The sequence below is a fragment of the Daphnia pulicaria genome, chromosome 1, assembly GCF_021234035.1.
Source record: "Daphnia pulicaria isolate SC F1-1A chromosome 1, SC_F0-13Bv2, whole genome shotgun sequence".
Classification (NCBI taxonomy): domain Eukaryota; kingdom Metazoa; phylum Arthropoda; class Branchiopoda; order Diplostraca; family Daphniidae; genus Daphnia; species Daphnia pulicaria.
Window position 1 is genome coordinate 40,429,884 of NC_060913.1, and position 21,659 is coordinate 40,451,542.

Genomic DNA, 21,659 nt, shown 5'->3' on the forward strand with positions numbered 1-21,659 from the left:
ATTATTAATTTTTAAAAATTTTATCAATAGCTCCTCCATATCCGCCTCACCTGTCGTTGGCATCCACCACCACTACGTCTATTACAATCAAAGTGAAACCGCGAAAGGAAGAAGAGACACCTATCCACGGATACACTGTTCACTACAAACCCGAGTTCGGCGATTGGGAGACGACTCAAATCGGCAACTCTCTTCAGGATTACACGATCGAGAACCTTTGGTGTGGAACTCGTTATCAACTCTACGTCAGAGCCTACAATGGGTATGTTTATCAGTGAAGCACAGAGCTCTTTGTTGGTGTCACGTAATCATTCAAATTCGAATCAGAATCGGAACGGGAGAAGGGTCGGACGTGATCAACACACGGACCAAAGGATCAGCTCCAGCTGTTCCGGATGCCAACCGATTTATCGAAGGCTCAGCTAGCAGTGTCACACTTCATCTGAGTGCCTGGTCGGATGGCGGTTGTCCCATGCTGTACTTTGTTGTCGAGTATCGCGGAAAGTATGTTTTGATTTTCTGAATTTTATTTTGAATTATCCGAGCGTCGGCACTCATCTTTGTTTTCCTTTTCCTTCCAGGGGAAATCAAGACTGGACTTTGGTTTCCAACAGCGTCAAGCCCGGTGGCAATTTCGTCGTGCTTGATCTCAGCCCGGCCACTTGGTATAATCTTCGTGTGACTGCCCACAATAACGCAGGTTCAACTGTTGCCGAATATGAGTTTGCCACTCTGACCCTAACCGGAGGTAAATATAAACAAACACTGACGAAACCTTTTTACTTCAAGTGGATCTTAAGCCGCCGATGTTGTGAATGGCTGTCGAGTGGGGTTGTGTTTAGTTTAAAGAAACGGGAGGGGTTCGCGGTCTAGGCGGAAGAAGGCAGCCTTAACATTGTTGATTTAGTTTTCGGCTTCCGACAGAGGTTGCCACAGAGTGAATGTTTACGCAAACGGCTTCCGTTCAAAGATCTCTCCATGTCAAGTGCTCAATATTAAACTGGAACGTCATTATTTCATTTCAAAAGGAACGATCGCCCCAGCCAGGGAAACATCAGAGAAGGAAAATCCGCTACTAGCCATGTTGATGAATTTGAATCTGGTGGTTCCAGCTGCCGCAGCCATTATGGTTATTATCGCCGCCATCGTCGTAATTTGCGTCATCAAGGGCCGCAACAACGGCCACAAAGGTTTGCTATGGTTATCATGTTACTCGGTTCATCTCTTGTTTCATTTTCATTTTGTTTGACCAGATGATGTCATCTACAATCAAGCTTCGGCCAGCAATGCGACCATGAAACGTAACGGTGGTGACATGCGTGATGAACTTGGTTACATCCCTCCACCCAACCGCAAGCTCCCACCTGTGCCAGGAACCCAATACAACACTTGCGACCGGATCAAACGCGGTAACTATTCCATTCAAAGTATTTTTTTCATTTCATCCTTTCTTTTTTTTCTTACTGTCGATTCAATGGTATGCCATGAGTGTTTGCAATGCACGTTTATTTTTCAAATTCTCTTTTCCAATCAAAAAAGAAAAAAAAAGAACATTTGGTAGTCGACGATTCACTGATTTTTTTTTTTTTTTATTTATCCGGACGGTTCTGCGTTTGTGACGATCCTGCCGCTTATTTCCGTTTCCGTTCGCTATATTTGTATTGCGTTTTTTCATTCCCGAATTTTGTTTTTCTCTGGCTATACTCATTCCATCCATACATCGACGAAAAATACCTGACAAAACACACACAACACACACAAAACGTACACTTACGCAAACGAAAAACAAAAAAAGGTCACGCAGACTGTCATGCCTATCGGACGCTGGACCCACGCCGACCTGTTTATGACGAACTGTCAATCCACCCACCCCCGCGCCGGAATGTAGCGGTTCCCGGTGAGGAGGTAAACCAGTCTGGGGCTTCGTTGTACGCAGGTAAATGAAAACCACCCACTTACCACTCCTCGCTTACCTTGTTGTGTCTCATTTTCTGCCTGGACTTACATAATCTTAACACTTTTTCTTATACCCTCGGTTGAAGGCATACTTTAACAAAACAAAAAGAAAGCCGATGACAATCTGTGTGGTACTCTTTTGACGTCCCTAATGATGAATTCTCGGTATTTCCTCCAAGGTATGGATGATGAGATCTGTCCGTACGCCACTTTTCATCTGCTTGGATTCCGCGAAGAAATGGATCCCAACAAGACCGGAAACCAATTCCAGACTTTCCCTCATCCCAACGGAGGACAACCACCCCAACAGGACATGAACCATCACCGCCAAGCTTCTCAATCGATGGTAATCCGATGACCTCTTACGCGTTTCCTTACTCATACTTATTAACCGCGATCCGTTGCGACAACATTAGCCCCGTCCCGGAAACCGAATGATGCGAATGCCCAACGGCGCCACTTATGCTCCTGAAAACTGCTACGACGATCCGGCTAATTGCGACATGTACGGAGGAGCGGAAAGCAACTCTTATGCTTCGTATACCAATACCAATCCACCTCTGCCACCACCCGATTTCGGCACCAGCCCGAATCAGAATACCATGTTGGCCCGGCGCAGTGTCAATGGACAGCAATTACGCGGCAACGGAACCATGAATCTACCCCTGCCTCCGTATCCGGATCCTCCCCAGCCACCTTTACCTCCTCCCCGCACCGGAAATGATTCCGCTAATGTCTCTAGCTCTTCCAACAACGACTCGACCATCAGCGCTGAAATCTCCGAAGCCGAATGCGATCGCGAACATTTGGTCAATCGTAACTATGGCGGTAAGTTTCGGGATTTGTTTTATTTTTTTATTTTTCGTAAACGGTTCCGGGTGGTAATCTGAAAAGAGGAAAAAAGCGGGATAAAAAGAAAAATAGCGACGTACTCTACGTCGAGGATGTATTCAATCTTCTGCGCTTGATTAACCCTTAGCGAAGTTGCATGTGATCTGTGATTCTGTGAAGGAGGTGAACGTCCATCTCTTTATGTATCTCAACGTGTGCTTATCGTTCTGATCTCTTTTATTCTACTTTGGTGTCTGCTTTTTTTGTTATTTAAAAAAAATCCTCCGATCGGTTATCAACAGTCGGCATCCGGACCATGAACAGCAAGGATGGGATGAGTATGGAAGAAATGCGGAAACTGATTGAAAAGTAAGTTCCTTATCCAAATCAAACTCTCTCTGCTTTCACGATGTGCTCGTTCTCTTAATATTCCTTAATGACTCTTGAACCATGAAAAACTTCTTTCACTCATTCATTTCATTTCCCTTTTTTTAAAATCCATGCTTCCCTCTGAAGGAGCTCGTAAGTGAAATCATTAATGGCTTGTGTCAAATTTCCCGTGCTAACGAACCTATTCGACTTGGTGTTTTCTCAACAGGAATGAAGGTGGAGCCCACGTCACTAATGGTCTGATCGCATACGACACTGTCAACGTCTGAACAGCTGAGGAAGTAAAGAAGGATCTGAGATAACCTATTTGAGGTTAACAATGTTATCATCTGCGTGGTGCTTCAATTCTTTATTTTGATTGTCCTCAAGGATATTTCAACATCTACAGTTAATCTTGCTTCGTGATTTTGTCAACGCTTTTCTATTACTTCTCCTCAACCTTGAATAACGATTATTGCATGTTTAACACTTCTTTTGAATTTTGAATATCTTAATTAGAACAACTCCTAATATCCGAAGCGATGTCGACTTCCACGTAGTTGCTTTGTGTTTAGATATCAGTCCCAAACACATTACCCCAATTCTCATCCCCTGTAAATGAGTGAAGCGACATCGAAAAACAGTTCGATTTTTAACGTTTCTGTTATATGACGATAAGGTTCTTTTCCTCTTTCATCTTCTTCATTTTTGAGTTTGAATTTTTCCGCTGACGCGTGCGCCTGTATAGGCGTTCCGTCAGTGCTCAAAGTTGTATATCTAAGTACTACTATCAGTTGATTTTATTGGCTTCCTTCATACTTTTAACAATTTAAAAAAATCGCTTCCTACGGCGTTATTTCATAATACTGCAGCGCAGCTGCTGTACTTGCGCCATTGAAATTTTACTTTTCGCTCGCTATATCTCCTAATGTAGCTTATTCGCTTTTGATGTCCTCGCAAAAGACTGTGGAATATTGTCTTCACCTTTTCGTCGCCGATCAGTGTTAAAATGGCTGAAATTGAAGAGAAACGGATACCCCCGGAATAATGAGGAAAAAAAAACTTTGTAATGTGGCGAGCGATGTTTGCGCAACCCCCTTTTGTGTCGTGCTTGTCTTTTTATTACTTTACAATTAGGAAAAACTTAACAATTATCCCCCTCAATCCTTCTGATATCCCTCACCCTTATTTTTCCCCTTATTTTTGATTGTAAATTCGTGTAAGTTACTAGTCAGTAAGAAAGGGACTTAGATTTACAGACTGCAGTAGACTAGTGACTCTTTTTAGACAACATGAAAAACAAACAAAACAATGACTACTGGATTCTGATTAATCAAAGGGTAGATTCGGAGTTGAAAAGGTTGTAATAACTGAACTGCTGCATGGAAAAATGCTGTACTCGTTGGATTTAAACACGAATCTCGGTAATTGTGGGGATTATTATTGGTTCAATACAATGCTCTTCGTCCGTGTCCCTAAAAACCAACTTGTTATTTCCTCGTCACTCTGTTTATTAACCAAGATAAGAATTTTAAGCAAATGATAAACCGTATGCATCGTAAAACAAATTTTTTAATTTTGATAGAAATATGACTATTTTGTGGCGACTCCCATGACGTGAACGCGAACGAGTTTCCATACCAACGACTTTTTCAAGGAGATATCGAAACGCTTTTGGTCGATGTGCGAAAACAAGGTTTTGTCTTCTGCTACCAGGTGATCGATATTTCGGTTCAAGTGACATCCAAAACACAAGTCCCAGATTGTGTAAGTCAACAGATTTTGAAGAAAATGAAGCCAAGTTCCAGGTACGTCGTGAACATGTTCCCAATAGTAGAATTTACCACCCTGTTGATGTAAAAAACGTCAGATAATCAATACTGGAAAAGGAAAACTAACACAAGTGAACTGTGTTACGCTTACGGGTGCGAGCACACGATGAACTTCTTTAAGTGTTTGTTTGACATTTCTAACTGAGCACAGTACCAAAGTAGAAACAACAACATCCATACTGTTGTCTTCCACTTCTTTCATGTCTTCAGCATTGGTAAGAATAAATTTCTCCATCTTTATATTACTTGTGCTTTGCCTCTTGTAAAAAAGGGGTTCAAAAAATGCATTTGGCTCAACAACAGTTAACTTGGAATTTGGGGGGAAAAATTCAAAATTGGCACCTGTTGCATTGCAGGTATTGTAAATGTTAGCAACAGTCCGACAAACCTTACTCTATCAATTGCTATTGAGACTATTATATAATTACCAGAACCAGCCCCGATTTCTAGTATTCTCAAAAGGCCTCTGTTTCTTAAATACAGATCAGCTGATTTGTGGTAATTCATGGAATGGAAATGAATTTTCTTTATGTCTCGCATAGCAGTGTGATATTTGACCATTGCACGATTCCAGAAAGCACTTATCAGTCTATATTTTTTAAAAGTAAATTTGAAAATTTGAAAACTTTAAATTCAAAATTGCAATACCTTTCTTTGAGTGAACTTCCAAATTTCTGAATGAACATAAACATAAGAAATATCAGCAGAATTGGGACTAAACAAAAATACAAGGCCTTTTGAACTACAACATCAGTAGTGGCCATTTTCCTTCAGTCTTCACACATAACAATTAGAATTGAAGAAGTGTGGCAAGGAGGAAACTTTTGAACTTTGATATAAAAAATTGTTTAAAATTTTAAACTATCAACAAATAGATAGCTTCGTCCGCCGAGTTGTTATCTCATTAGCTCATAATGGTATACTTGCCGCGCGCTAGATTGCGTGCGATGCATGGTTTTGAATTTAATTGAATTTTTGATTTGAATTTAATTCAAAAAATACAAATTAAAATTTTCCGTTCGAAAGCGGCTAGACTATGTAGGCCTAAGTACTGCTACAGTGATTACCGAGCTTTCTAATGGTGATCAAATCAAAAGAAAACTTGATTTGTTCGCTTTTTTAAAGATATATTGCTTTCTACGCGAAATGTGACTTTAAAGCAGCTTTAAAAGTGTTTAACTGCATCAACCTGAACCTGGGTAGCATTTAAATTCTGTTATTACTAAAAAAGGCAATCCTTATGTAGCATATTGCTGTCGAATTGTTATAAAATGGGGAATAGGATCTTATATATTTTAATTATAATAATAGCATCCACATATTCATGAAAGATTGCAAATTTTTCATTTGTTTAAAGAATAATACTCTTTTAATCTAATGGTTTCTAAACGAATGGAAAGAATTGGCTCAGAAAAAACTAGAAATCTACTGTTTACTAAAACCTAATAAAACCTGAAAGAAAATATAAATCTCTTTTCTACATTTCCACTGCACATGTCTCGATGAAATTCTGTTTATCTTATGTGAAGATAAAGGGAATATTCTGGATTACGATGTATGAAGTTAAAGCTTAACATTAAGATCCAAGTTTTCCGTTATTTACGTTATTTACCGTTATTTACCTGTGTAGAAATATGGTTTGTTAGCTCGGACAACAGAGCAAGGTGCAGTAGTTATTATTGGTTTTGAAATAACGCAATGACCCGGATCATATTGTCGAATGATATATTTTCTTTGTGTATCTGCTCTGAAACTGAATGCCCTCTACACAATCACTCATCCAACTTGTCAGTCGGCGTGATAAACTAGCTGAATTTTACCACATGGGCCCATTTGTTTATACACATCACTTTTTGACATATTTACATTTTCATATGACACAGTTGAGATAAAAACGACTGTACAGCTCGGATGGCCATAGCCAGCTATAAAATAACCATCTGCATAGTTGTTTGACAGCAGTTCTTGTAAAAAAAGCCCTTGCACGCACCATGTCTCTCATCAAGTCATTCGCTCTTTTGGCCTTGGTGGCTCTTGCCGCTGGTCAGGTCCAGATCAAGACCAAAGCCAAGAAGTTCCAGCCCGCTGTTGCTCAAAATATCATCAGCCGAGAAGGTACGTAATTAATAATTATTTTTGGCATGATTAAAAAATTATTTGAAGTTATTCTTTATTGAATATATTTTAACGGCATTATTTTGTGGCTGATTTTTTAAAAATGTAGTTTGCGGTGATGTGTATGAAACTGGCACTGGAGGAAGCATCATTTCGCCCAACTATCCAACTGGCTACAACAATGGGGACTCTTGCGGATGGTTTTTGACTGCTGAAAATGGAAATAGAATTGCCGTCGTCATCCACGATCTGGATACCGAATCAGGTCAGTTGAAGCTCTATGAGTTTTTCCGTAAAAAAAAACAACAACAAAAACAAGCAGGCTTCAACGAATAAGATTTATTATTGAATGTAACGCAAAGGTTACGATGTTTTGACAATCCTTGATGGTGTTACTGGAGAGTCACCCGTCCTGGTTGAACTTTCGGGACAAGCCTCCAACTTTGCCGTTCTGTCCACTCAACCTTCCATTTTCGTCGGCTTTACCTCTGATTCCTCCGTCAACGGTCCTGGATTCAACGCAAGTTGGACTCAAGTCAACCCACAAGACGTAAGTAGTATAGGATTTTTACATATATTGTCGATCAGAAACTGACAAACTATTGCACTGATTTCCAGAACTTGGAACTTTTTGGCCTGTAAACTACACGACTCTGTCGACTCCTGTTAACCCAAGACTGTAATTTACGTAGAATGCACATTCAACATCACTTTGCGAATTCTACTGCCAAAAAGACATGTTTTGTAGCGAGAAAGAAGTTAAAATAAATTTAACAATATTTAAGTTGTTAGAATTATTGAGAGCCAAAAAGAAAGCATCAGTCGTTTAATTTTAACAATCTAATTACCTTGAAAAAAAAAATAATTTCAAAAAATTTTTCTCATCTGTTTTCGTCTTTTTAGTTATAAATAATGACTGTTTATCGTTTAAATTCTTATTACTACCTTTTTAGTACGGAACGCCAAATGACCCCCTAAAATAATAGCACTCGACTAGTGCTATTTATTTTACAAATCACTTGAATAATATACAACTGGGTGGCGCCATCTAGCGGTTTCAATTGGCGTAACGGATTGTATCGATTTTTTCCAAAATGTACGTATTGATATCGATTGATAATCGTTTCCACAAGCGAAATGGTGGAAACTATTGGTGGAAAGATTCATGCCTTCATTGAAAGTGTCAAGTATGGCTGTGTCGTGTTATCGTGTATGTTCGTGAATCGTGATAACGGTGAATCGTGATAACGGTGAATCGTGATAACGGTATAACTAACTGATAACTAAATTTACATGAGTTAACATAGTTATGCTTTCCAACTGTAGCACTTGACTTGATCAAGCAGTTAACTGTCGAGTTTGCCTTGGAGGATGTGACGTCTTTTGCTTCTGCCAGTAAATTATTCATTGCATACATTGTTACACTTGAAACTGATTTGTTTTTTTTCAAATTAGGTCATATTACTTCTAATCATTTCAAGCAACATGTTATACCCATCATACCTCCACATGAAAGGACTGCTCTTACATCCCACGAAAGACTGGCTTCTGCCAGTAAATTATTCATTGCATACATTGTTACACTTGAAACTGATTTGTTTTTTCAAATTAGGTCATATTACTTCTAATCATTTCAAGCAACATGTTATACCCATCATACTCCACATGAAAGGACTGCTCTTACATCCCACGAAAGACTCCCCAGTTGGAGTGAACAAAACTCGATCTAGGAAATGATATCCAATCAAGTAACACTATTTATTATTATTTTTAATCATTATTTTCTATCCCTAAAATTTAATGCCTTGTTTTTTTGTTTTGTTTTTATTGTTTTTCCCTTTTCGGGACAATGATTCAGTGAGGACATCTCAAAGGAACAGAGATTCAGGATTATATTCAGTATTATATCATGCTCGCGATCAGTATGCTGTCGACCTTGAAGTTACTTATAACAGCTTGGGAGTCGGTGGAACAAAAATAAGAACGAGTACGATTTACGAGAATTCTCTAGACGGTCTTCACGACATATCTTCATGACCCTGGTAAATAGTAGAAGCTTACAATTTCGAGAGTTCGTTTGAAATTAACGATCATTTTCGTCTTTATCTCAGCAGCAGCTACGTAGCCCCACGTGAGGTTATGCCTGTCAAGTAATCAATGTCATTTAAGCTCGACTCTATCTTGGCCTTTTTCTTTTGACTTACGGTCGACAATCAAAAAGGCGTGCCTTGTTTTTCGGTAAGATCTTCTGTTTTCTGAATAATATTGATCTTCTTGTTTTTAGCGTTGCTAAATTGCGTGTAAGCAACTGAAAACTAAATCATATTATTCATAACTACCTAATAAAACAGTAAATATGATCTTAAAAACTAGGAAAAAATAGTATGGACAGCGTGCCCTGGTCAGTTAATTGAGCCTGGCGTCATCCAACACTCGAGGGCAGCAGAAGGACGATCCACAGCTCCCCGGCCGAATTGCACTGGAGCGAGTCGACGAAGTAGCCAGCATCCTTCTGAACTCAATTCAAAGTATTCCTATTCAAATATAACACACCGTAACGAATGCACAAATTTCGTCTTGTTTCTGACAGGTCTTTTCGATGTCCAACTTTGCTAATGGCGGGTCCGCGATTGCTGTCGCTTCATGATTAGAATCAAACTTGTGGTTTCAAGGCGACCGAAAAGAAATAACACTGGGCGGTGTTAAGCGATAGATGTTTTTTTTTTCGTAACAACTTCTGGAGGCCTATTGCATTCTTCAAAGCCTTCTTATGATGTGAGTTGTTGTTTACAAGTGATACATTTGACCAAAACATAATAACGCTCTCGTTACCAATAGTTCTGTCAAATCAAGAAGGGGGACCATCGGCATTCAGCTTTCTACGTTGGAAATATGTTCCGCCAGTTTTCTGTTTCTTCCGGCTCTCTACTACGGATGTTTTTATTCGATGCTGGCGGTCAATTCTTTCAACCCGGAACTTTCGTCGTTTAATAACTCAACATTGTCGTGGCGCATTCACCCCGGGCAAGTTTGGATGGCCATTTTCTCGTCAATGATGCGTTTTAGAACATACAAATCGTGTTGATATTTTGCGATGCTGTGTAGATGAGTCAAATGAATACATGTGTATTTACGAAACCAAATGTTTTATTTCAATTTTCATCTGTTTTGAGTTATTGCCATCACCTCATGACGCAGTCGGCGATATTTCCGCATTGCAATTGGTAGCCTACACAGCAAATGCCCGTATTTTCTTTGAAGGCGTCGTTCTACTCGCCGGTCGATATGGAACTCAATTTCTCAATTTCAAATCAAAAGAGTTCTATCCCACCAAGCAATATGGATCTGGAGTTACAAATCAGCAGATATTTAAGTAAGTGCAGAAACTGTTGATTTAAAGAGTACATCAGTAGGCCTAACACTTTACTCACTTAAGATCTAGGATTCTTGGTGTGGGAAATTACCGACGAATTGAATATTTCGTACAGAAGTCTACGAAGAATTATGGCTAGACATAATTTATCTGTACTGTTCTTGATCTGTTGTTGTTCGCGAATTTTAAAAAGAATATGAGCCGTGAAAATCCATCGATTCCGCCATGGAATACGAAACGCCACCTATCAATATGATGAATGTAGTTGATTAGAAAAGGAACATAAATGAAACCATTAACACTCACATGATAAGATTATGGTTCCCATCAAAATGGATGACGGATAATGGAGCACGAACTTGATACGTTCTTCGGTGCAATCGTCGATTCATCTGCCTTGCCCCAAAGAGTACATTCATAGCCTCCCGAACTCGGTCCCTTTGTAAACGATGGCCCATGGCTTGAAGCACATTAAGAACCATTTTTACTCCAAGCCGTGGGTTCTCTGTGCAGATTTGAAACACTAGAATTTGAAGCGCTTCATTCGACATTGAACTATATGTTCCCCGTACAGATAAATTATGTCTAGCCATAATTCTTCGTAGACTTCTGTACGAAATATTCAATTCGTCGGTAATTTCCCACACCAAGAATCCTAGATCTTAAGTGAGTAAAGTGTTAGGCCTACTGATGTACTCTTTAAATCAACAGTTTCTGCACTTACTTAAATATCTGCTGATTTGTAACTCCAGATCCATATTGCTTGGTGGGATAGAACTCTTTTGATTTGAAATTGAGAAATTGAGTTCCATATCGACCGGCGAGTAGAACGACGCCTTCAAAGAAAATACGGGCATTTGCTGTGTAGGCTACCAATTGCAATGCGGAAATATCGCCGACTGCGTCATGAGGTGATGGCAATAACTCAAAACAGATGAAAATTGAAATAAAACATTTGGTTTCGTAAATACACATGTATTCATTTGACTCATCTACACAGCATCGCAAAATATCAACACGATTTGTATGTTCTAAAACGCATCATTGACGAGAAAATGGCCATCCAAACTTGCCCGGGGTGAATGCGCCACGACAATGTTGAGTTATTAAACGACGAAAGTTCCGGGTTGAAAGAATTGACCGCCAGCATCGAATAAAAACATCCGTAGTAGAGAGCCGGAAGAAACAGAAAACTGGCGGAACATATTTCCAACGTAGAAAGCTGAATGCCGATGGTCCCCCTTCTTGATTTGACAGAACTATTGGTAACGAGAGCGTTATTATGTTTTGGTCAAATGTATCACTTGTAAACAACAACTCACATCATAAGAAGGCTTTGAAGAATGCAATAGGCCTCCAGAAGTTGTTACGAAAAAAAAAACATCTATCGCTTAACACCGCCCAGTGTTATTTCTTTTCGGTCGCCTTGAAACCACAAGTTTGATTCTAATCATGAAGCGACAGCAATCGCGGACCCGCCATTAGCAAAGTTGGACATCGAAAAGACCTGTCAGAAACAAGACGAAATTTGTGCATTCGTTACGGTGTGTTATATTTGAATAGGAATACTTTGAATTGAGTTCAGAAGGATGCTGGCTACTTCGTCGACTCGCTCCAGTGCAATTCGGCCGGGGAGCTGTGGATCGTCCTTCTGCTGCCCTCGAGTGTTGGATGACGCCAGGCTCAATTAACTGACCAGGGCACGCTGTCCATACTATTTTTTCCTAGTTTTTAAGATCATATTTACTGTTTTATTAGGTAGTTATGAATAATATGATTTAGTTTTCAGTTGCTTACACGCAATTTAGCAACGCTAAAAACAAGAAGATCAATATTATTCAGAAAACAGAAGATCTTACCGAAAAACAAGGCACGCCTTTTTGATTGTCGACCGTAAGTCAAAAGAAAAAGGCCAAGATAGAGTCGAGCTTAAATGACATTGATTACTTGACAGGCATAACCTCACGTGGGGCTACGTAGCTGCTGCTGAGATAAAGACGAAAATGATCGTTAATTTCAAACGAACTCTCGAAATTGTAAGCTTCTACTATTTACCAGGGTCATGAAGATATGTCGTGAAGACCGTCTAGAGAATTCTCGTAAATCGTACTCGTTCTTATTTTTGTTCCACCGACTCCCAAGCTGTTATAAGTAACTTCAAGGTCGACAGCATACTGATCGCGAGCATGATATAATACTGAATATAATCCTGAATCTCTGTTCCTTTGAGATGTCCTCACTGAATCATTGTCCCGAAAAGGGAAAAACAATAAAAACAAAACAAAAAAACAAGGCATTAAATTTTAGGGATAGAAAATAATGATTAAAAATAATAATAAATAGTGTTACTTGATTGGATATCATTTCCTAGATCGAGTTTTGTTCACTCCAACTGGGGAGTCTTTCGTGGGATGTAAGAGCAGTCCTTTCATGTGGAGTATGATGGGTATAACATGTTGCTTGAAATGATTAGAAGTAATATGACCTAATTTGAAAAAACAAATCAGTTTCAAGTGTAACAATGTATGCAATGAATAATTTACTGGCAGAAGCCAGTCTTTCGTGGGATGTAAGAGCAGTCCTTTCATGTGGAGGTATGATGGGTATAACATGTTGCTTGAAATGATTAGAAGTAATATGACCTAATTTGAAAAAAAACAAATCAGTTTCAAGTGTAACAATGTATGCAATGAATAATTTACTGGCAGAAGCAAAAGACGTCACATCCTCCAAGGCAAACTCGACAGTTAACTGCTTGATCAAGTCAAGTGCTACAGTTGGAAAGCATAACTATGTTAACTCATGTAAATTTAGTTATCAGTTAGTTATACCGTTATCACGATTCACCGTTATCACGATTCACGAACATACACGATAACACGACACAGCCATACTTGACACTTTCAATGAAGGCATGAATCTTTCCACCAATAGTTTCCACCATTTCGCTTGTGGAAACGATTATCAATCGATATCAATACGTACATTTTGGAAAAATTCGATACAATCCGTTACGCCAATTGAAACCGCTAGATGGCGCCACCCAGTTGTATATTATTCAAGTGATTTGTAAAATAAATAGCACTAGTCGAGTGCTATTATTTTAGGGGGTCATTTGGCGTTCCGTATTTTAGAGAAGCAGCGGAAGGTTACATTAAGGTATCGGAAAATTGAAATTCAGTCAAAGAGTTAAAAGGCATCAAACATATAGTTTTCTACGACGCACTAGAAATGTCACTATATATTATAAGCTTATTGATTTCTATTAAGTTTATTTCCTAAGCTTATCTAACACAACATGAATAGCCTGCACATAGTCAATGTACTTTCGCACATGGGCTGATGTGTACTTTGTGTGTACGCAACTGATAATTAACGGACGATTGGTCAGATAAAGAATAGACTTTAGACTTGGACTAAAGCCTCGCTTAATAAACGTTTCTGACGCTATATACAGCATACTCGGATAGCCTTTTATTTTCCACTAAGAAGCATTCGTTTAGTAACGTTTACTTTGGACATTTCTGAAGAAATTTCTCGCTTCCACCGGCTTCCACTATAACGAAAACAGTAGAACTCCACTACGCGACAATAGAACTCCAATAATGTTTTTAATTGGAGTCCTACTGTCGGGCATTGGAGTTATTCTCTATTGTCGGGTACTTTTAATCCGCCGCAGTTGTAAATGTGAATCATAGATGGCGATGGAACTTGTATTTTAGTCTGCTAAAAAAGAGTCAAATAAAATGTCTGCAATTGTCAACCTACGTGTTTTCCAGTTTCAGCAGTTTGTGTCAACTAGACCCATTTCTAATTATCCCACATCATTTCGCAAAAATGAAGAAATTCTAAAAGTGCATGGTAATTTTCATCTTTTTAAAATGGCGCTTAGTATCATTAGATTTTTTACACGTGAATGGCATGTGCTGTAACTTGCTTTCTGTTTAAATTTATTAGGAGATGACGAATTCCGTTCGCTGGATCTGAGTCCCAACAAGTATTTGAATATGAGATCTTACGGACGTAAAGTATACAAGAGAGCAGCAGTTCACGTTCCAACATAACGCGCTTTTGATCAAGACTGGCACTCAGTCAGGCCAGTTGCCAGGTCTTTCCATCCAGCTAGTGTCCTGCTGCCCTTGCATCAGGGCTGAGTTGGGTCAGGGGCAACACCACCTGGTAAATTTGCCAATGCAGAGTTGATGAAGATCCCCAACTTTCTTCACATGACATCACCGACAAATTGAGAGACATTGCCAAGCATTGAAAAGTGAGAACCCTGCAGTATAATATATATTTTAATAAAGCTTTAACCATTATTTGTTTGTAGAGTTCTGCACAGAGGGCTGTAAGAGTTGGATATCAACGAAAAGATTGACAATTATTTACCCATCACAATCACAACTAGTGATTACCTCAATTCTTTCCCCTCATTGAGTGATGCCAGAGCCAGAATTGTAACACTCCAGGTCTGAAAAGAAGAAAAAAAAACCGCATTTGATTTCCTGTTATAAGTAACTCTTTTCTTCCCTCATGTAGGTGAAATTGAGCTCTTTGAAATTGGATAACCATGCCAAGGATAAATTCCTCTTTTTCCTGTACCGGCTGTACGTTTTGTAAGGAACACTTCAGAACTATTCAGGTAAATATGTTCAACTTTTTAACTGTGAGACTACAGACTTAGTTAGCCTGTGACTATCTCTAAACTTATTTAGTGTAGAATTTTCAGTTGTCTACCTTGTAAGGCCTGTAGGTTCTTTTGCAACTTTTATTCTGAAGGATTGTGTTTGCATAGTTTACTTTGACTTCTGCCATTTTTCTTTTGTAATTTAAGACATTGTTTCAATGTTTCCTAGATAGTTGATAGAAATTGAGTTTTTTTTAATAAATAGGATTATCAGTCTGGTAAAAGTATGAGCTTCTTTGTTGCTGCCCAACGTACACATGGATTTAATGCAGCCAGCTGAGGGTCTTAACTCTTTTAAATAACGTAGAGTGACATTTATTCATTTAGATTAATTCATTTCATTTTGGTTATAGGTTTAGTGTTTTATGCTCGCGTAGTTGCTGTCCGATGTGGCACGTTGTTGAAGCCTATGCTGGTTAAAGATCTTCCTACATCAAGTACAATTGGCCGTCCCTTGGTGGTGTTGTGTTACCGAAGTTGCATCATATTTTGTTAAAAGTGCCATCGTGACTATTGCAGTTTACCGTTTATAAGTTCAGAAGCAACAAAAGCAAATATGGGATGTTGATGTCAAACAAATAATAAACATGTTTCCGGGATTGGGAAAGGAAAGTGGTGGATGTTGGAGAGGGGAGGGAGGAAATATTTCAAGTTTAGATAAAAATTCATTGATTCTATAACCCTACAAACGTATCCCTACCAATTAATCTCCAAACCCCACAAACATATACCTTCCAATTCTTCAAACCCTGAAAACACACACCTTCCAACCCTTAAATCTATAACCTCAACCCTATAAACCAATGTCAAACCATAACCATGTAATATCTAATAAATAAAAAGAAATACATTGTATAAATTTATTTTTAATTTATTTTTAAAATGTTAAAAAATTCAATAAACAGAGCGTCCGGTTCAAGACGATTTTCTTCTGCACGAGTTTAAACGCAACTCGCCACCACCGCTGCGGCAATGAGACAAAAAGCGATGTTTTAGTTCTACGGAAATCTGTGTCAGTCTTTGTAACTTGACTGACGGGAGATTTCCGCAATTAATAAACCATGGCTTTTTGTTTCATTGGGTAGTGGGTTGCTTTGTTTAAATCGCACATGCTGTTATAGGTTTTGTCTACGGCCCCCAGAGATAGTATCTGGACCGAGAAGAAGAGAGAAGTACGAGGCCAGTTTTACTGGGGAGATGTAGTCATACTAGGCTTCCGGGTTAGACTCATGACCCTCCAAAAGTTTTCATCGGATCATGCGCCTTCCAAGTCTCCCCGTTGGCCCGTTCGACCAGAGCCCTCCCCTCCTCCTGGTTTCACAGCGGGTGAGTGACCACCGGCGGGCGTTGGTTAGTTGTTAGTTAGGGAAACGGGGCCACAGAAAAGAAGGGAGCCCAGATATGCACTCGTCATTTATCTAACAACTACACAATGTATCAGTCTTGGATTACAGCATTCTCTCGTCGTTTTTCACCATAGGTTGTGATCAGTAGCGAAGGATTACCCTGTAAGCAGAATGAACATTTATTTGGATAATATTCAAACAAGGTTGTAGCAACAGAAAGAAGTACTACCTCAAATCAAGAGGACCCGTGTAAGGAAGTAAACAGGGAGATTCAAGGGTAGCAGCCAACAGGTTAGCAAAGAACCTTGTCGACTGTATAGTCCTTTTTCTTCAAACAACATGACTTCTCATAAAGTCTATCATGCTACATTAGAAACTAAAACCTGTAAATAAAAAATAAAGTTACCTTGTCTATAATTTGTGGCATCAATGTGCTTGATGTCTATGATCTAAAAGAATAATTAAACTTAAACATTAGATAGACTTAAGTGCAGAACAATACTTTAAATACATATAAGACTGCAACAAAATAAGTTCAGTGACATGACAAGTAAGCTTACACACTAAACCACCAATCAGTTATGTAAGGTTCTCTAGAAGATGGAATGAGAAATTGGTCCATGCTTGGGTTGGTGATCTGGCAAGTCCCATAGAATTATTCAGCCGATAATAGTGATGAATCCTAATAAAAAATGAGATGTTCCAGCAATACTTTACTAAAGCTAGCATTGGTTGTTAACACTCTGCCATTTGGATGACATATTCAGTAGGATACCAGGATTTTTAACACAATAGTTGACAGTACTGGCTTCATGCACCTTTCACATTTTTTCCTGGAAATGGAGGAGAAATAATGATGTTATTAAACACATATTCAGTAAAGAACACATGCCAAACAAATTGCACAGGAAATCTAGTCAATTTACCAACGAATTCATTGGTAATTTTCGAAGAAGATAGCTGTAGCTGAACTTTTGACAACGAACCGCCATTATATATGTGACACAACAAACAACATTCTTTCACGCCATCTATTTGACAAGTTCAAAACTAAACATCTAAAGAACTGGCCTTAGATAGTCACAATTCATAAAAGTAATCAAAAAGACCATTTCTATTTGTTTAAATTAGCATGGAATCTTTAGAATTCTACAGAGAACAAAGCTCACTTGTTAGTTTCATGCAAATTTTCCGGAAGTATACCGGAAGTAAGCGATAGCTCCTTAACCATTGAGCTGTCGACAAAATGAACAAAAAATTCGTTATCTACGTGAAACTTGGGGTCGATTAGGTGTAATTTAAACGAAATCCAGAATTTGGTCAAAATCGAGATTTTTCCTGAACTGTTCAGGATAATTCTCGAAACCGGAAGTACGCGTACGTACAAAAAAAATATGAACTTTACCACAAATTTGACGAGGATCACGAATATGTGGTTCTTTTGTGCTTCAGATGAATATTAACTAAACAACTGACAGAAATAAGAAAACCGGAAGTAGAAAAAAAACCCACATTATTAAAAATCTAACAAGTGAGCTTTGTTGCTGAAACAGAAACTGGCAGTTATCAACCAAAATTTCGTTATAGTGGAAGCGAGAAATTTCTTCAGAGATGTGCAAAGTAAACGTTACGAAACTAATGTTTCTTATGTGGACTGCCAATTTAATTATTAAGGATGTGTTGAGGTACGTAGATTTTTCCCCCTTATGGTTGAAGAATTCGGCCAACGCTAGAGATACCAGGTTAAACTCGTCACTATATATATCATATATGTTGATGTGGTATAAAGTTTTTACTTTTTAGAGAAGGAAAGGTTCCAGGAAACCTGTAGTAAGTGTAATATCTAATAAAGCTGAATACCGACAGTTTTCATGTAATGTGGGATAAATTAAGGGTTAAGGAAGTTGCGGTTGGAAAGATCCTTGTGAAGAGTTCCTCCCTAAATTCCGTTTCTGTAATCAAACAGTCACTTAAATCTGGCCAAGCAGTGCATGTGTTTAGCCGCCATATTACCACGATTGACCACTAAAAGGATCAACTCTTGCGTTTCTCCAAATTTGATTACTGCGAACGGCGCAACTGGCAGGCAGACCTAATTCGAATTTGAAGAAGCGAGAAAGGCTTGTCCTAAATATTTCGTTAATTTTAGGGTTAAGGAAGTAAGGCATATCCATACTCTAGTTTAATCTTCATAGGGGCGGAAAGGTAAGGAGGACCTATTATTTTTAAATAACCTAAGCGACACTGTCATTCAGACAGCATGGATGATTTGATTATTTCAGCTTCCACGTCTGAAACATTTATTGTACTTAGGAAGAATGAAACAAATAAAAACGTATTTAACACACCATCCGTGAAAGAACACGCAGCGTTTAAAGGTGAGTTATAAAGATTTCCATTTTCTTCTTCAAAACTTGTTCAGAATTTTCTTTAACCTATCGGATTCTTCTTTATAAATGTCAAAAGTTGGATGAGGCCTATGCACAGAAAAGATAGTTTATACATTTAAAAAAATATTATTATTATATATTATTGATAAATAAATGTTGTTACTGTGTGAAGAAGGTTTGCAAAGATTGTAGAGTGCTGAGTGGAATGTTATTGGGATCAACGGTGAGGATGCGTTCCAGAATCAAAAAGAATCCGCTCAGAGGCCAGGTGGGTCGAAATTGTTTATCTTCACTCTAACAAAAGAAATGTTCAATAATAAGATAATTCTGTCATAAACATAGACAATTCTGTGGCTGTCAATAACTACCTTTAGAATACCCATGTACACTAGCAGTGTGTTATCAAGAACAGACATCTTATCCATTGACTTAGCCTTTTCGAAAGCCGCTTTAAGAATCGCATCAACGGACTGTTGAACATTTTCGACTGAAGATATCTCCGATCTCAGATTGACGGTCGAGCTAACTTTCATGATGACCTCAGCGTAAACGGCAAATAATGCATCGGGCTTGGCAGCTATCAAACGCTAAAATACGGAAAATCTATCAAATGAGGTCACACAATTTTTTGTATTGCGAACCTACGTCGACATGTTGAAGAATCAATGAGCTTTTCTGGTCACCTAACCCATTGAAGCGAGCCAAAGTGGGTGCAGCAAGTAGTGCCTCCACTGTCGACTGTTAAGATAGTCGTAAAATAACATTCAATAACAAACAATTTAAGAAATCTTTTGAATACCGGAATGACTTCGTTTGCAGTTAGCTGAGCCAGATTAGCATTAAGTTGATGCAAAGTGTCATAAGCAGACACATGATCGAGAGATTTTTCTACTTCTTTCTCTTCTTTCTCTTCTTTCTCTTCGTCGCCACTCTCTTCCTCCTCTTCCTCTTGTTCACTTTCTCCTTCCTCGCTGCTTGGTTCACCTTCATCATCGCTTTTAGAAGAAAAGAAGAAGAAATGAGATCGCAAATTTTAAAGCATATTGGATTGATGGTTTTCATACCTTAAACTCAGCAAAACCTTTTCACCTAAGCCACCGAAGATATCCTTGAGCTCCTGACATCCTTCTTCACCGAACTGATTACCGTTTAGATCACATATTTTAAGCATTTTTTTGTTTTTTAAAGAATTAGCCAATAGCTTTGCTCCACTCAAATTGATTTCGCCATGATCCATATAGACTTCCTAAAGTACGATCCAATCAATACATAGATGTAGAATTACGAAACACCATATTAAGGAATTTAAACATATTGGCATCAACAAAAATTACCTTTAAATGCTCATGACCGGATGACAATGCCTTGGCGAGGAACTCAGCCCCCTTGGTACGGATCAAACAGTCTCCAAAGTTTATAACCGACAATTGCTGCCATTTTGGAAGAGCTTCTGCAACAGCTTGTGATCCTCTCCAGGTGAACGTGTTATCATTAAAGTTAAGAATTTTCAGGGCAGGATTATAAACAAGCGCACTGGCCAATGCGAGAATACCAGGATGTCTTATAAAATTTTGAGGCATCTGGACTTCTTCCAAGGTTCCAACTGCCTAAAAACAAATATGGTGTAATTAAAATAATTAAATAATTACTGTAAAAAAAACAGTGACCTTGAAAAATTCTGACAGAGCAATCGCTCCTTCATTTTCAAGTCGATTTCTTCCAACAATGAAGGTTTTGAGACTCAATGGAGAACCAGCCTCTTTACTGGCTTTAAGACAGTCATTTAAAGCTTGGGCAAGCATCTAAAGTAAAAGGTAGCAGTATAATGATTACAAATAAATGGAATTTTAGTTACCCGTCCACCATAAATTCCAAGGCCATTATTGTTTAATCTTATACATTTTAGAGAATAGCAGACAGGGCTTTTCAAAAACTGAACAAGACCTTCCATACCAACTGGACCTAATGCATTATCACTCAAATCTAACTCAATTAAGTTAGCTTTAGCCAAAATGAGTCCTCCTCCTAAGAAACTCTATTAAAATAAACGGTGGTTAATACTGTTAATCATCACATGCATGCACCACAATCAAATTACCAAAGCTTTTGGAATTTCATCTTTCAACCGACCAGTAAAAGCATCTTTCCACAGTGCTCTCTGGAAGGTTGGTTTGGATTCTAATGCTTTGGCAATAGCCTTGGCGGCTTCAACACCAAGAGTGTTTCCTTCAAGGATGAGACCCGTCAAACCTTTTGCAGCCTGAATTGCATTAACAATAGGTTGGGCTGTTGAAAAATTCCAATAAAAAGAACTTTAATCCCATTTATAAAGCAAACATAAAATCAGAACAAACCGTCGGCTTCCGTATCTAACTTGAGTCCTTTCCCGCTAAAATCCACTATTTCTTCTTTTGCATTCAAATTATTGGTTTCAGAGTCTCCATTAAACTTAGTCACAGCCCCATTCATTTCTTCAAAGTTGTTGGATGATTTTTATCAGGTTCAACCAAGATGACACTCTAAAGTGTAAGTGTAGTGGTGTAGTATTATTTTCTATTGAAAAAAAAATTCACGTGTCTAATTTGAACGCTAACAGTCGGTTTATCGACTCGTAGCTCGTACCCTCGAATTCCCAAGCAGAAATTTCTCTTTGGTGCAGCGTTTTCACATTTCAAAAATAGGGTATTGACTTTAGAAAAATGAATTGTTAATTACTATTAATAACTAAATTTAAACCTAATAGTATTCAATATTATTTTT

At 38.5% G+C, this 21,659-nt stretch overlaps 6 protein-coding genes and 1 pseudogene across 71 annotated transcripts in view; 4 read left to right on the forward strand and 3 right to left on the reverse strand.

The window, feature by feature from the left end:
- Positions 1-4,638, forward strand: part of LOC124320209 (Down syndrome cell adhesion molecule-like protein Dscam2) — a 33,482-nt gene extending 28,844 nt beyond the window's left edge. For 48 of the 50 annotated variants that reach the window (XM_046782905.1, XM_046782904.1, XM_046782923.1 and 45 more), the window contains exons 23-33: positions 31-262; positions 328-504; positions 582-748; positions 1,029-1,190; positions 1,254-1,409; positions 1,796-1,936; positions 2,136-2,302; positions 2,373-2,784; positions 3,090-3,156; positions 3,304-3,309; positions 3,386-4,638. In XM_046782905.1, the coding sequence (XP_046638861.1) occupies positions 31-262; positions 328-504; positions 582-748; positions 1,029-1,190; positions 1,254-1,409; positions 1,796-1,936; positions 2,136-2,302; positions 2,373-2,784; positions 3,090-3,156; positions 3,304-3,309; positions 3,386-3,446 (1,748 nt within the window). In that variant the 3' untranslated portion in view covers positions 3,447-4,638. The remainder of the gene's footprint in view (positions 1-30; positions 263-327; positions 505-581; positions 749-1,028; positions 1,191-1,253; positions 1,410-1,795; positions 1,937-2,135; positions 2,303-2,372; positions 2,785-3,089; positions 3,157-3,303; positions 3,310-3,385) is intronic. The other 2 variants (XM_046782910.1, XM_046782955.1) reach the window with 1 other exon arrangement.
- Positions 4,639-4,647: 9 nt separating this feature from the next.
- Positions 4,648-5,910, reverse strand: LOC124320412 (methyltransferase-like protein 7A). The gene is made up of 4 exons (XM_046783294.1): positions 5,637-5,910; positions 5,417-5,577; positions 5,080-5,330; positions 4,648-5,004 (listed from the first exon to the last, which is right to left on the reverse strand). The coding sequence occupies exons 1-4, from the start codon at positions 5,750-5,752 to the stop codon at positions 4,750-4,752; spliced, it is 783 nt and encodes a 260-aa protein (XP_046639250.1). The 5' UTR covers positions 5,753-5,910; the 3' UTR covers positions 4,648-4,749.
- A 1,020-nt stretch (positions 5,911-6,930) lies between these two features.
- Positions 6,931-7,887, forward strand: LOC124320442 (bone morphogenetic protein 1-like). Its single transcript, XM_046783328.1, has 4 exons — positions 6,931-7,103; positions 7,213-7,368; positions 7,466-7,653; positions 7,722-7,887. Exons 1-4 carry the CDS (start codon positions 6,980-6,982, stop codon positions 7,743-7,745), a joined length of 492 nt encoding a protein of 163 aa, XP_046639284.1. The 5' UTR covers positions 6,931-6,979; the 3' UTR covers positions 7,746-7,887.
- Positions 7,888-8,219: 332 nt separating this feature from the next.
- Positions 8,220-11,407, forward strand: LOC124320453. 9 transcript variants are annotated; one of them, XR_006913833.1, is made up of 9 exons: positions 8,226-8,353; positions 8,450-8,498; positions 8,559-8,657; positions 8,716-8,851; positions 8,962-9,145; positions 9,218-9,341; positions 9,477-9,631; positions 9,694-9,878; positions 9,942-10,239. XR_006913833.1 is itself a non-coding variant. In XM_046783338.1 (4 exons), the coding sequence occupies exons 1-4, from the start codon at positions 8,241-8,243 to the stop codon at positions 8,838-8,840; spliced, it is 390 nt and encodes a 129-aa protein (XP_046639294.1). In that variant the 5' UTR covers positions 8,220-8,240; the 3' UTR covers positions 8,841-8,851. The 9 variants fall into 9 exon arrangements, 1 of the variants encoding a protein (XP_046639294.1); XR_006913835.1 differs by having other exon boundaries at positions 8,230-8,353; positions 8,430-8,498; positions 8,962-9,090; XR_006913831.1 differs by having other exon boundaries at positions 8,231-8,353; positions 8,430-8,498; positions 9,215-9,341.
- On the reverse strand, positions 10,270-13,456 carry LOC124320454. Of its 9 annotated transcripts, none has more exons than XR_006913842.1 (9): positions 13,324-13,446; positions 13,179-13,227; positions 13,020-13,118; positions 12,826-12,961; positions 12,532-12,715; positions 12,336-12,459; positions 12,046-12,200; positions 11,799-11,983; positions 11,438-11,735 (listed from the first exon to the last, which is right to left on the reverse strand). XR_006913842.1 is itself a non-coding variant. In XM_046783339.1 (4 exons), the coding sequence occupies exons 1-4, from the start codon at positions 13,418-13,420 to the stop codon at positions 12,837-12,839; spliced, it is 390 nt and encodes a 129-aa protein (XP_046639295.1). In that variant the 5' UTR covers positions 13,421-13,456; the 3' UTR covers positions 12,826-12,836. The 9 variants fall into 9 exon arrangements, 1 of the variants encoding a protein (XP_046639295.1); XR_006913841.1 differs by having other exon boundaries at positions 13,308-13,446; XR_006913839.1 differs by having other exon boundaries at positions 13,179-13,247; positions 13,308-13,445.
- A 693-nt stretch (positions 13,457-14,149) lies between these two features.
- On the forward strand, positions 14,150-15,474 carry LOC124320422 (annotated as a pseudogene).
- A 3,300-nt stretch (positions 15,475-18,774) lies between these two features.
- Positions 18,775-21,541, reverse strand: LOC124320311 (ran GTPase-activating protein 1-like). The gene is made up of 11 exons (XM_046783138.1): positions 21,254-21,541; positions 20,998-21,185; positions 20,755-20,934; positions 20,567-20,701; positions 20,234-20,506; positions 19,964-20,145; positions 19,699-19,894; positions 19,545-19,637; positions 19,268-19,486; positions 19,063-19,193; positions 18,775-18,986 (listed from the first exon to the last, which is right to left on the reverse strand). The coding sequence occupies exons 1-11, from the start codon at positions 21,366-21,368 to the stop codon at positions 18,917-18,919; spliced, it is 1,782 nt and encodes a 593-aa protein (XP_046639094.1). The 5' UTR covers positions 21,369-21,541; the 3' UTR covers positions 18,775-18,916.
- Positions 21,542-21,659: the final 118 nt, after the last annotated feature.

Coding starts and splice junctions, on each gene's coding strand:
- LOC124320412 (XM_046783294.1), bottom strand. CDS start 5,752: ATGGCCACTACTGATGTTGTAGTTCAAAAGGCCTTGTATTTTTGTTTA. Junction 5,578..5,636: donor GGAAGTTCACTCAAAGAAAG/GTATTGCAATTT, acceptor TAAAAAATATAG/ACTGATAAGTGCTTTCTGGA. Junction 5,005..5,079: donor TTCATCGTGTGCTCGCACCC/GTAAGCGTAACA, acceptor TTACATCAACAG/GGTGGTAAATTCTACTATTG.
- LOC124320442 (XM_046783328.1), top strand. CDS start 6,980: ATGTCTCTCATCAAGTCATTCGCTCTTTTGGCCTTGGTGGCTCTTGCC. Junction 7,369..7,465: donor CGATCTGGATACCGAATCAG/GTCAGTTGAAGC, acceptor TGTAACGCAAAG/GTTACGATGTTTTGACAATC. Junction 7,654..7,721: donor CTCAAGTCAACCCACAAGAC/GTAAGTAGTATA, acceptor ACTGATTTCCAG/AACTTGGAACTTTTTGGCCT.
- LOC124320453 (XM_046783338.1), top strand. CDS start 8,241: ATGGTGGAAACTATTGGTGGAAAGATTCATGCCTTCATTGAAAGTGTC. Junction 8,499..8,558: donor GACGTCTTTTGCTTCTGCCA/GTAAATTATTCA, acceptor TTTTCAAATTAG/GTCATATTACTTCTAATCAT. Junction 8,658..8,715: donor CGAAAGACTGGCTTCTGCCA/GTAAATTATTCA, acceptor TTTTCAAATTAG/GTCATATTACTTCTAATCAT.
- LOC124320454 (XM_046783339.1), bottom strand. CDS start 13,420: ATGGTGGAAACTATTGGTGGAAAGATTCATGCCTTCATTGAAAGTGTC. Junction 13,119..13,178: donor GACGTCTTTTGCTTCTGCCA/GTAAATTATTCA, acceptor TTTTCAAATTAG/GTCATATTACTTCTAATCAT. Junction 12,962..13,019: donor CGAAAGACTGGCTTCTGCCA/GTAAATTATTCA, acceptor TTTTCAAATTAG/GTCATATTACTTCTAATCAT.
- LOC124320311 (XM_046783138.1), bottom strand. CDS start 21,368: ATGAATGGGGCTGTGACTAAGTTTAATGGAGACTCTGAAACCAATAAT. Junction 20,702..20,754: donor TTGGAATTTATGGTGGACGG/GTAACTAAAATT, acceptor CTTTTACTTTAG/ATGCTTGCCCAAGCTTTAAA. Junction 20,146..20,233: donor CCGGTCATGAGCATTTAAAG/GTAATTTTTGTT, acceptor ATCGTACTTTAG/GAAGTCTATATGGATCATGG.